At 43.6% G+C, this 13,818-nt stretch overlaps 1 protein-coding gene across 2 annotated transcripts in view; it reads right to left on the bottom strand.

Annotated features, from left to right (window-relative positions):
• Positions 1–13,818, bottom strand: part of hhat (hedgehog acyltransferase) — a 33,173-nt gene that overhangs the window by 4,972 nt on the left and 14,383 nt on the right. The window contains exon 9 of one of the 2 annotated variants that reach the window (XM_017477151.3): positions 8,542–8,577. The exons of the other annotated variant lie outside the window; for it this stretch is intronic. Coding sequence (XP_017332640.1) covers positions 8,542–8,577 — 36 coding nt within the window. The remainder of the gene's footprint in view (positions 1–8,541; positions 8,578–13,818) is intronic. 2 annotated transcript variants of the gene reach the window in all.

Below are 13,818 nucleotides of genomic sequence, written 5' to 3'. Positions count from 1 at the left end.
TAACTTCCTCTTACTAAATTCTTTTAAGACAGAAGAACTTGTACTAGGACCACGTGTAGCTAGAAGTAATCTTTCTGATCTCACAGTAACTCTGGATGGTCTTTCTGTGTCATCATGTGCAGCAGTAAAAGACCTTGGAGTGATTATTGACTCCAGTCTTTCATCTGATGCTCATGTAGATAATATTACTAGGATAGTCTTCTTTCATCTCAGAAATATTTCTAAGATAAAAAATATGATGTCACTACATGATGCAGAAACATTAATTCATGCTTTTGTTGACGGACTTCTCTGCTGTCAGGGAAGTCGAAAGGCGGTATACAGATGTTTATTTACATTTACATTTATTCATTTAGCAGATGTTTTTATCTAAAGTGACTTACAAATGAGGAAATACAAGCAAAGCGATATATCAAGCGGAGAACATTACAAGTAGTGCTACTGTACTAGATTTTGTGACGACAGGCTGGCGGCCGGCACACAAAAGAGGAAAAGCGCTCCTCCCTCGACTGCAGCCAAGGTGCTGAAAGGACAGCTCCGCTTCAGCACCACTAATGTGTTGGACAGCCGGAGAGCGCGTGGCTGCGAGGCGGGGCCACACACACACACACGGCTGGCGGCTAATGATCAGAGCGGCAGCTCTCCACCATCCAGCAGCTGACGGGAGCGTATAAAAGGGCTTACCTCCTCTAACAAAGGGAGAAACGGACTCCGAAATAATGCTAAACTTCTGTTCTTTATTTTCCACAGAAGATACGGACACCGCAGAAGACTTTGCTCCCTGGCTGCCTCCCCAGAGCTCCGTGACCTCCAAACAGGACCTCAACTTCTCTGGGAGACCACAGCATGCTCTCTACAACCCCAAGGATGACACCAACCCCTGAGCACCTTACCCCACCACTCCTTTTTCCTCACCCACAGTGTTGAATAATACTCTCCACGTTCTGCACCTAAGTGGCCTCCTGTGTGTCTGTGCTCAAACCGTCGCAGTCTAGACTCGCTACAATTTATAATTGAGTTCTAGAGAAGCAAAGTGCGCAGAGCAGAGCAAGTTTTTTTATTTTTTATAATGTGAGGTTGGCATTTTAGGGGTTAGTTAAGTGCTATATATAAGTTTATGCTATGAAATCATGCAATCCAAACCTGGAATCACTTTTCATAAACTGTAAACCATTTTACTGCCCACAGGAATTCTCCTCCATCATGCTGGAGTTTATATTCCACTTCAAGAGTGTGTGTGAAAAGCACTGAAAGCTCTCATGGATCACATCATAAACATACAGACTCTGTCTTCATAATTTTAGGGGATAGTCCATCGTCTATGTCCATCTTTCTCCCAACCTAGAGGCAGAAGCTTAAGTGTGTCAAAGCTGTAGTCAGTGCAGTAAAGAAGTGGACTAATGAGCCAAAGGACACACTCCAAGACTGTCTGCAGAACACTGATTGGAGTGTGTGAGCCACAAGCAGTCTGGATGAATGCACATGAATGACACTGTGACAGCTAACATCAGCTTCTGTGTGGACACCTGTCTCCCACAGAAACTTGGTTTAATCCCAAACTGAGTCAGTCTAAAGAGGAGGCATATATATTAATATTTATGGCATTTGGCAGACACCCTTATCCAGAGCGACGTACATTTATCTCATTTATACAACTGAGCAATTGAGGGTTAAGGGTCTTGCTCAAGGGCCCAACAGTGCTGGGGCTTGAACTCCTGACCTTCTTATCAGTAACACAGAGCCTTTAACCACTGAGCCACCACTGTCCCAAGAAGTGGAGACCAGTTGATTTACAACCAGGCAAGGAACACTCTAAACAGAGAAAGCAAAAAGAGCTACTAGAGCAAGCTGAGCAGTATGCCGTCCACCATGAACAATCAGCTGCATGAAAAAGCCTGCAGAACATCACCAGCTACAAAAAGCCATCGCTGCAGACAATATGGGGTCATCAGCTGGCTGAAGATCTTAACACCTACTACTGCAGGTTTGAAAAGCCCAGCACTACACACCTCTCCTGTCCCAATTCACACCCCATTGAATCCACAGACTATCAACAGCACCAACTCTGACTGCTACCCAGCCAGACATTCAGCCTGCATTGAAGTTCTGCGAAGAGGATGTGCACCAACTTTTTGAAAAGCAGAAAGCAGGGAAGGCACCAGGTCCAGATGGTGTCTCATGCTCCTGTCTGAAGGCCTGCAATGACCAAGTCACACCTGTCTTCAAAAAGACTTTCAACAGATTACTGGAGCTGTGCGGAGTACCCACCTACTTCACAATAATACCTATCCTATCCCTATCCCAAGAAGGCAACCATCACAGGATTGAATGACTACAAACCTGTCGCCCTGATCTCTGTGGTCATGAAATCCTTCAAGAGGCTCGTACTGACTAAGGCCATCACAAACCCCCTGCTGAACCCCTGCATTCCACATACCAGGCCAACAGGTGGGCCATGGACTCCTCTGTCAAAATCCTGAAGATTGCAGATGACAGTACAGTCATTGTTCTCATCCCTTAAGGTTCACAATTCTGCTTACAGATGCGTGGTTGATCAGGTGGTCTTCTGGAGCAGTCACAACAACCTGGAGCTAAACACACTGAAAACAGTGGAGATGTTGGTAGATTTCAGGAGAAGTCCCCAACCCTCCCAGCACTCACAATCCTCAACAGAACCATGATGGCTGTAGAGTCTTCAGGTTCCAGGGAACTACAATTACCAGCTGAAGTTCAACCTGCCTGAGGAACTGATGGCGCAGTTCTACACAGCCATCATTGAGTCTGTCATCACCACCTCCATCACCATCTGGTACAGCTTAGCCACCAAACATGGCATTCACAAACTTCAGCACATCATCAGGTCTGCAGAAAGACCACCAGTGTAAAGCTGTCCACTGTGCTGGATCTGCACACCTCCAGAACTAGGAAGCGTAGAGAGAAAATCATTGCTGACCCATCACCTGTTCTAGCTCTTTCCCTCAGGCAGGTGCGTCAGCCAAATAAACAGGAAGGCTGCAGAAAAGCGTCTTCTCACACGCCATCACACTTATAAATAATTACACAAAAGAACTGCACAATACACCCCATCTTCTGTATTTAACTTCTTCATTCTGCATTTTATTCTATTTCCATATTGATGCTGTAAACATGGCAATCAACAGACATATTATAATTAGGCTAATACAAAAATAATATATTTGCTCAAACAATGTCTTATATTCCAGAAAAAAAGTGTGTGTGTGTGTGTGTGTGTGTGTGTAAGATGAATGTGTTGTTAAATCGTCTGTCTTCCTCCTACAGAAACCATCAGAGTAACATTAAAGTTCTAACAGACATTACAGACTGATCCAAAACTCATTTGCCTTCCTTTTTCTTAATGTCTCCGTCTTCATCTCTCTTTCTCTCCATCTCCATATTTCAGCTTTTACAATTCTCTAATTAACAGGTCTTTATTAACAGGAGGCCAGCTATGGCATGTTAATGAAACATTAATAACTTTTTACAGCAGAAACTATGATCTTATAAAGGAAACTAAAAAGGAACAGGTTTGATTGTCTTTCTCCCCCTTGCTCCTACACTTCCTTTGAATTTCATGCTGTTACAGTCACTGACCCTGCCGAAATGCATTTTCTTGTTTTCGTCCTCCAGGTCAACTGGGGAAGTTCAAAGATGAATTTGACGCGCTACTGTCCACCATCTCGGAGGATGGAACTCCTCTTGTGGTCCTCTGTGACTTCAACATTCACCTAGACAAGCCACATGCAGCTGACTTTCTTGCTCTCCATCCCACGTTTGACCCCAAGCAGTTCACCACACCAGCAACCCACAAAGCCGGGAAGCAGCTCGACCTCATCCTCACACGTAACTGCACAACGCACAATCTTCTCATTACTCCTCTCCACATCTCTGACCATTTCTTTATCCAGCTCTCTATTTCTCTCCCCTCACCACCTTCACTGTCTCCTCCCTCTATCTCCTTTCGTTGTAATTTTCGCTCCCTTTCCCCCTCACCCTTCTCCTCTGTTGTCACAACCTCACTTCCCTCTGATAGCCACCTCTCCTCACTGGACTTAAACACTGCAACTGACATGCTTTGTTCTACTCCAACGTCTTCTCTTGACAGCATCTGCCTAACCAATTAAGAGATACTTCTCCCCTCTTTCTCCAATAGCATCTCCATTGCTAAAGCCACATACTACCCAGAGAAGATTGGCAGTTCACCCAACACCCGCACTCTCTTCAAAAAAATTTCTTCTCTTCTCTGTCCCCCTCCTCCCCCTTCCCCTACCTCTCTCACTGCAGATGACTTTGCCACTTTCTTTTCCAACAAGGTTACATCAATCAGGAACCAGTTCTCACCCCCAGACATGCATAGACCGGCTCCTCCTCCATGTAACTCCCAACTGACTTCCTTCTCTCCCCTCTCAGAGACTGATGTCTCTAAACTCCTCCTCTCTAGCCGTCCCATAACCTGTCCTCTTGACCCTATCCTTTCTCACCTTCTTCAGTCCATCGCACCCACACTATTACCTGCACTCACACACATCTTTAACACATCCCTCTCTACTGGCACATACCCTACCTCATTTAACCAAGCCCGGGTTACCCCACTGCTTAAAAAACCATCACTTAACCCTGCTGTGGTTGACAACTACAGACCTGTTTCCCTCCTCTCTTTTCTTTCCAAAACTCTTGAAAGAACCGTTTTTAATCAACTCTCCAATTTTCTCACACAGAACGACCTCCTGGATACCGAGCAGTCTAGCTTCAAGAGCAACCACTCCACGGACACTGCTCTGCTTTCCGTCACTGAAGCCCTACGACTAGCAAGAGGAACCTCTAGATCATCTGTCCTCATCCTACTTGACCTCTCTACTGCTTTCGACACTGTCAACCATCAGATCCTCCTGTCAACTCTCTCCAGCCTGGGCATCACCCGAACGGTTCTGTGCTGGAAGGAATACTATCTCTCAGACAGATCCTTCAAGGCATTGTGGAGGGGAGGTATTTCTGAAACTCAGCAACTCACAACTGGCGTTCCACAGGGGTTAGTTCTGGGTCCACTCCTCTTTTTTATCTACATTACATCTCTGGGGCAGGTGATTGAGTCTTATATCATTGCTATGCTGATGACACCCAGCTCTATTTGTCCTTCCAGCCTGACGATCCATCGATCTCTGCACATATCTCTGTTTGCCTGTCGGACATCTCGGTCTGGATGAGGAAACACCACCTTAAGCTCAACCTGCCAAAATCTGAGCTTCTCGTCATCCCAGCCTGTCCCTCAATCAACCACAACCTAACTGTACAGCTCGGCTCAACCACACTCGAGCCAACCAGGACGGCCAGGAACCTCGGGGTGATTCTTGATGACAGCTTGACCTTTACAGACCACAATTCAACAACTGCAAGGTCCTGTAGGTTCATTCTGTATAAAATCAAGAAAATCAGACCATATCTCACCGAACAGGCTACACAGATACTAGTCCAGGCTCTTGTTAACTCAAAACTGGACTACTGCAACACACTACTCTCGGGCCTCCTAGCAGCTCCATCAAACCCCTTCAGATGATTCAGAATACAGCAGAATGCCTCGTCTTCAACCAGCCCAAAAGAATCCATGTCCCACCCCTCTTCATCTCCCTCCATTGGCTTCCTGTAGCCGCCCATATCAAATTCAAGGCCTTGATGCTCACGTACAAGACCTTGTCTGGAACAGTGCCCCCTAGCTCAACTCTCTCCTGAAGGCCTACGTTCCCTCTCGCAATCTGTGATCAATCAACGACCGATGCTTAGTACTGCCTACTCAGCGTGGCGCCAGGTCCCTTTCCAGAACATCCACACTAACTGTCCCTCAGTGGTGGAATGACCCACCAACCTCAATCCGAACCACAGAATCTGTCACCATCTTCAAAATACAACTAAAGACCCACCTCTTCCGTCAACACCTAACCAACCCATAAAAAAAATAATAAATAAAATAAAATAAAAAACACCCGTACTCTGTCTCTTACACTTCGACTCTGTGCACTTTGCTTCCTCTAGAACTCAATTATAAATCTATTATCAATTATAAATGTTCTCCACTTAATATATCACTTCACTTGTATTTCCTCATTTGTAAATCGCTTTGGATAAAAACCTCTGCGAAAAGAATAAATGTAAAAGCTGAACTGAAGAGAGACAACAAGAATAAGGACAGAGAGATAGAAAGGACGAGACAGTAGAAAAAGAGAGACAGCAGAGAGTGTGTGTGTGTGTGTGTGTGTGTGTGTGTGTGTGTGTGTGTGTGTGTGTGTGTGTGAGAATGTGATGGCCTGAGGAACAGTGAGATACCGAGTGACCTTTCTCACTGTTCCTCAGGCCTGCACACACCCTGAATAAGCACTATATATTCAGATACTTACCTGTTTGTTTTTTTATTGTTGTAGTTTGCTTACATTTTCAGGTTTGTTTGTTATTATGTTTGTAATGTTTAAATGCAGATATAAATTTATTATTTGTAAAAAAAATTATTTTTTTGTAAATTTGTATAAATTTATACCTTTTAGTTCAATCTACCTGAGAAAGAGAGAGAGACACAGCAGGACAGAGAGAGAGAGACAGCGGGACAGAGAGAGAGAGACAGAAAGAGAGAAAGACAGCCAAACAGAGAGAGAGAGAGAGAGAGAAACAGAGAGAGAGAGAGACAGCAGAACAGAGAGAGAGAGAGAGAAAGAGAGACAGCAGAACAGAGAGAGAGAGAGAGAAAGAGAGAGAGACAGCAGAACAGAGAGAGAGAGACAGAGAGAGAGAGAGAGAGAGAGAGAGAGAGAGAGAGAGAGAGTGTACAGACACACAATGCTGTTTTGGCCATGTTGCTGCTCTGATTGCTGCACTTATGGTTTTTAATAGCTGTGTGATTAAAGGAGGTGTTGAGAGCGAGGTTTAATCTTACAAAAGCACAGATACACTGCAGATTCATCAGTGTGTGTGTGCGTATGTGTGTGTGTGTGTGTGTGTGAGAGAGAGAGAGAGAGAGAGAGAGAGTGAGTGAGTGTGTTGCTTCTCTAAGAGTGTCAGTGTAGCAGGAACCTCTCACACACCTCCACACTCTCTACATCACACAATTACAGTGCATTTAAAAGCACGTTAACACCACTCCAATTGCACTTTAACACACACACACACACACACACACACACACACACACACACACACACACACACACACACACACACTCTGATTATGCAGATAAGGTCTCTGTTCTCCTACACACACATCTCATCAGAAGCAATAAGTGACAGATAAAGCAAGAGAATCGATGCTCTTCAATCACTGAGGTCTGAAGATGAGGAGAAGAGTGATGGAGTGTTCTTAGTGAGAGTAAGACAGGTGAGCGTGAGACAGGTGGGAGTGATGGACTGGTGGGCACCATGGGCCTGTGTAGGCATGGATGAGTGGAATGAAGTGACGATGAGGCTCAGGTTTAATCGTAGTGAGTGTACAGGTCTTTCACTGGAACCGGAATGAAATTTTAAATGCGATTTTCTCCATTTACACGTTAAAATGTTAGACCTTTACTTCACGGTCACACAACCTCAGTGTTAGACTGCTGACACACACGTACACACACGTACACACACGTACACACATCTGCTCAATGTGGAAAATGTAAGCAGATTATTAAATGCAAATTACTGACCAAAGCTGGAGGAGAGTGAAGTGAGAGAATTAGTTTTTATGCAAATCAAGAGTGAAAAAACAGAGAGAGAGAGACAGAGAGAGACACACAGAGAGACAGAGAGACACACAGAGAGAGAGAGACAGACACACACACAGAGAGAGAGAGACAGACACAGAGAGAGAGAGAGAGAGAGAGAGACAGAGAGAGAGAGAGAGAGAGACAGACACAGAGAGAGAGAGAGAGAGAGAGAGAGAGAGAGAGAGAGAGAGAGAGACAGACACAGAGAGAGAGAGAGACCTTTTCCACTTTAGGTTTGGTGTATAAACTACTTTTCAATATTTTTCGCTCATTTGCATCTGTGAATAAATTAGATTTTAGTATAAAGGACATGAACAGAGATCTGTGTGTTCCTCATTACAGCTTCATTTCATATGCGCATATTCACACACGCTGGCGTGACTCCAGTTTGCCACTCCATCGTCTTCCTCTCAATAAACACATGCAGATCTGAAGTATTGTCAGGAAGATGAACACTGATACTGAACTGAACCTGCTCCTCTACTCAATACTGCGAGGGACTGGGGGCGGGGGTATTAGCATGGAAGGGGACATTAATATGGAAGGGGTAGTAGTATGAAGGCAGGGCATTAACATAGAGGGTTATTGCCATGGGGAAGGGGCAGATTCATATGAAGGCATGGCATTAGCGGAGGGAGGAGATTAGTGTGGTGGGGGACAGGAAGAGCATTTTTCTTGTGTGAAATTGGCTTCAGACGCATGGACAAACAGACTGATCTACACACACACACACACACATGCGTGCACACACACACACACACACACACACACACACACACACACACACACACACATACCTGATGAGCCATCTGTAAAGTCCCACATCAAAGTGCCTGAAAGTGGAGAAATAATAGATGATCAGAACCAGGGATGTCTTTGTTATTTCTGAGGCCCCAAAGATACACTATATGGCCAAAAGTATGTGCACCCCTGACCACCATATGCATACGTGTTTCTTCCCCAAACTGTTACCACAAAGTCTAAAGCACACAGTTGTATAGAGCGTCTCTGTACGCTGTAGCTTTCCAGTTTCCCTTTACAGACCCGAATCTGTTCCAGCACGACACACAAAGCGAGCACCATGAAGACTCCTGGCTTTTCCTAGTTCCTGTGAAAGGAGATTCTTGTCTGCATTTAAACTGTTTTTTAATCATCATTCATTTTACTGCTTTCGTTTTCATCCATTGTATTTTTCACTTTCACTTTTTGCTGCCTCTTAATGTTTTCAAAGAACGCTTTTTATTTATTTATTTATTTTTAAATCTAGTAACAGCAAACAAAGGCCATCTACATCAGTTTTGCCTAAAATCATCACCAGACAGTTACAACTAAGGAACGTTTAACACTCAACATGGCAGACGTTCAGCTTGTTCAGCGTGTTGAGTGCAGGATGTTTAGTCGCTCTTCCTCCGTCGTTAGTAATAGCTTTATTTGTGCTACGTGTATAGTAGTTATCTCTCTGACGGAGAAGGTTGCAGTATTAGAGGTGCAAATCCAGACTCTAGAGAGGGTTAGTGAGAGAGAGTAGGGTAGTTTCTGTAGTGGGAAAGTCTGGATGTCTCAGACGGAGCTAGCAATCCCCCAACTCCGGCATTAGAGCCCTCACAGCCGGGTGAATGGATGACGACCAAAGCTAATGCTAAAGCACTGAATACCCGAGTGAACTTTTGGTCTTTTATGAACCACCACGCCTACTTCAATCAAACGGTGCAGGCTATTTGTTGGTACCTCGAATAGTGAAGTCTACAGCAACCAGAAATGCAAAGCTGCCAGTAACTCTCTACTTTTCACTCATAAAAGTACATTAATACAGAAGAGAGGTAAACAAAAGACACTTTTTTGCCACTGTTCATGTAAATGGCACACTTATATAGCGCTTTTATCCAAAGCGCTTTACACTGTGTCTCATTCACCCACTCACACACTCACACACCAGTGGTAGCAGAGCTTCCATTCAAGGCGTTAACTTGCCATCGGGAACAACTTGGGGTTCAGTGTCTTGCCCAAGGACACTTCGGCATGTGGAGTCACGCGGGCCGGGAATCAAACCGCCAACCCTATGATTAGCGGACAACCCGCTCTACCAACTGAGCTACAGCCGCCCATGTACACGTGACTTCTTTACTGGGTCTACTGCTGTGAACAGAACCGTCTCCACATTGTTGGAAAATGGAAACTGTTTAACTGCACTGTAAAGTGTGAGCACAGAATCTACATTTCTTTTACTTCAAATTAATGTATCACATTAGGGCAATGGGGTTTTTTAGACTTAAAAATACTGAAAATTCCTGAGATTTATCCATGCTATATTTTACACCAATATATTAAAGCACCTACATAACTACATATTACAATAATAACTACATAAGCACAATATCTCTTTAGAAAAATCCTAATACTGAACATGATATTACCTTTTATGACTCATGGCCTGGAAAAGTGTTTGTTGTTGTTGTTGTTGTTTGCCCTAGCTGTATGTAATTTCCACATTTAAAATAATAAGTTAGGATATTTGTCTGCTAAATTACTTACTGTATTATAAATATACAGTAGAGAACGCTGTCCTTTAGCATATTTTGAGTGATGATAGTAATAGTGCTAACGTTTGCTAGTAGTGAAGCTTTGGTTAATACTTGATTAACGAACACAATGCTGCAGGATTTACAGGTGAGACTCACCTGCACTGAAGCCCTGAACTGCTCAGTAATTTTACTACATTTTGCTGCTTCTTTTTAGAGGGTTTTCCTTGTGCTAGTAGAGTTCCCTCTCTGCTCCACCTGCCTCTCATTAAGGACTCTGTTTGCTGGTGCTGAGGAGAATGGCAGCGCTGCAAATCAAGACTAAAAGATTCATGATTTATTATCGATTTATTATCAAATGCCGAATTTGAAAAAAATCACTTGAGTACGTCGGACACGCATTAATATAAAATGAATCAATAAAATACTTTTTTTATTAAACAGCAGGGCAGCGGGCCAAATCAGTCGTCAGGACACCGGGAATTCTCCCGCTGCTCCCGATGGCCGGTCTGGGTCCGGTAAATGATTTACATAGAGAGAGAGAAGAAGTGGACCCAATAGTGAACTTTCTGGTACACCTTTTGGTTGAATCAACAAAATCAGACTTAACCCCTTTTACTACACCACATCGTTTCCTATTATGAAAGGATGAACTGAAACATAAAACCATAAAAGCTTTTTCAGAAAGACCTATAGCATAGAGTTTATCTAAGAGCAAATAATGCTAATATAAAATACTGTAAGCGATGATAAACGTTTTGTAGGCTGAAGGGATGGTATGCTTCATTAGCACACCACAGAGTTAGCATGCCAATATAAAGAAAAAGGAGTGTGTATAAATCTAAACAAATCACTTTAATTACAAAACGCTCTTATCGTCAAGGTCAAGTGTGAGGGAGAGAGTGATGAGTCATGAAGGAGTTTTATAAACTGCTTTAACATACGAGGCAGGACGGAGGCTGGAAGCGCAGCTATAAAGTCTCCAGTTAATCACCTGAGAAATTAAGTGAAAAAACAAACCAACACACAAGTGCCACCCGGCCATGCGTCCTTAATTAATCTCCTGTGTTTTCCAACGCCGCCGTCACACCAGGTAGGATTCGGCTTTGAGCCTGAGCTGCTGCTCGGACACCAGATTGGACATTTGTCCTTTAATAGTTTGGATCAGGAGTGAAATCAGTCAGAGGAGAACTTTATCCTGTATTTAAAACACCTAAAGCCACTGCCATGAACAGTTTAGCGCTTTAGCTCCTCTGTCACACCTGGTCCCATTTCCTACAGCTTTAATTAACTAAATTGTGGTGTTTAATCCCCCAAAGAACACACACACACACACACACACACACACACACACACACACACACACACACACACACACACACACACACACAAAGACACAACAGGAAAGGAAGACAGTTTACACACACATACACACACAGACACACATGCACGCACACAAACACACACACTCCAGAGTCACAATCAACGGAAGACAGTTTACACACAGGGACATGTCAGCCCTAAACACAAAAAACAAATAAACAACAAACAATAAATATTTCATATTTCTGGTATATTCTAAATGATAAACTGAGTTAAGAACAGGGATTTAATTACCTTCAGCACTCTATAAAGCTGAATGCGACTCATTAGGGCATGAAAATTCCTTCCTTCTCTCTCTGCTCCACAAGATCTTTTGCTGTTTTGTTCTTTTGTCATGTTTTCACTGCCCTCTGTAAATCCCTCGCTCCTCTCATTCTCTGCAATAAGGCAGAATTTGGAAACACTACTAATGTCCTGTTAGCGCAAAAAGATGGATGTGTGGCTCCGGAGTCTCGCATTCTTACAAAAACAACTCAACCGAGCTTCACACACATCACGGTCACATCGCTGTGTTCATGTACAACCAAAACCAAGCCATCATACAATAAAATTAAATAAAACCCACGACATCATATATTTGTTAATGAAACGGTGGAGAAAATGTTTTGGTCCTAAACGGAGGCTGAACTGCGTAAACAGGAGTGTAATTACTGAGAGTTATTAACCCGAGCTGCAGCCTGGAGGAGAATCTCAGACTGTTACAGGACTGACTACACAACACTCACTGGCAGAGAACCAACAGCTTTATATAGCACACATCATACTGTAAACATCACCGAGTATCACTGTAGAGCAACTGGGAAGAAAAATGATGCTAATTATAATAGCAGTAATAAGTCCAGTTCATATAACACTGTTCCTAAATCAAAAGACTTCACAAGGAAGAATTGCATGATTAATTAAAGCAAAAAACAAGACTCCTTTCTATCAGATCCAGCATGAACTTCTTCGGCAGTTTGTGCTACAGTAGATCTTCTGTGGGATCGGACCAGACGGACTAGTCTTCGCTCCTCACGCACATCAGTGAGCCTTTAGGTGCCCATGACCCTGTCACCGGTTCTCTGGTTCTCCTTCCTTGGAGCACTTTTGGTAGGTACTAACCCCTGCACCCCGGGAACACCCCACAACATCTGCTGTTTTGGAGACGCTCTGACCCAGACGTCTAGACATCACAATTTCTCTCGTCAGAGTCACTCATATATTTACACTTGCTCATTTTTCCTGTGTCCAACACGTCAACTTCCAGAACTGACTGTTCACTTACTGCCTAATAAATATCACCCCCCCCCCCCCCCCCACACACACACACACACACACACATTTACAAGTGCCGGTGTAACGAGATAATCAACGTTATTCACATCACCTGTCAGTGGTTTTAATCTTATTGCTGATTGGTACACACACACACACACACACACAGGTGAGAAAAGATGTTTTCTGTTTAATATTTTTTAGATCTTTCCAGATGTGCAGGACGTCCCTCTGAAGACCTGCAGTCAGAAACACTTGCTACAGTTTTATAAACTTCATCAATTCTGAAGACACTTTAAAATGACCGTTTCAGCCAGTTTTCATATGATTTTCATAATCCAAACCTGCCTGACATCAGCGTTTCTACCGTTTTTAAGGGAGAACAGTAGAGTGAGACAAGTCACACACATCACTAAATCAGCAGGAGCAGAGACACTGTACGCCTTAACCCAGTCATTAGAGACTCGTCCTGGAACTCAAGTCCCCTAATTAAGCCCCGTTTAAACAGAATCCAGCATGAGGGAAAGGGACAATGTTAAACCATGCTGAACCATGTGGAACCATGTGGAACTACAGTATGTTGAAGCAGCATGTCTGACCCACACAAGGTTAATAACTGCTTAAAGCTCAGATAAAGAAGTGATATGTTGAGGATTTATTTAGTTTTAATGATATGACATCGTGGAGCAGTTTCAGAGAAGGGAGCGTGTACCTGTCCGTCTCAGTAAAGAGTGTTTTAAAGTGTCCTAGTACTGTGGAAAGGGGTTTGTGGAAGCAAAGGCGTGGTCGAGCACTGCTCGTGATAGGAGGGAGGACTCTTGGAGAAGGAGTGGGTGAATAAGCATGTACCTGTGTGTGATTAATGAGCATCTTTTACACGTGGTGTGTCTCTACACGACAAGCAGAGAGCTGATGGTA

This window comes from Ictalurus punctatus, chromosome 9 (genome assembly GCF_001660625.3).
Source record: "Ictalurus punctatus breed USDA103 chromosome 9, Coco_2.0, whole genome shotgun sequence".
NCBI lineage: Eukaryota > Metazoa > Chordata > Actinopteri > Siluriformes > Ictaluridae > Ictalurus > Ictalurus punctatus.
This window is presented reverse-complemented; position numbering and strand designations above follow the sequence as displayed.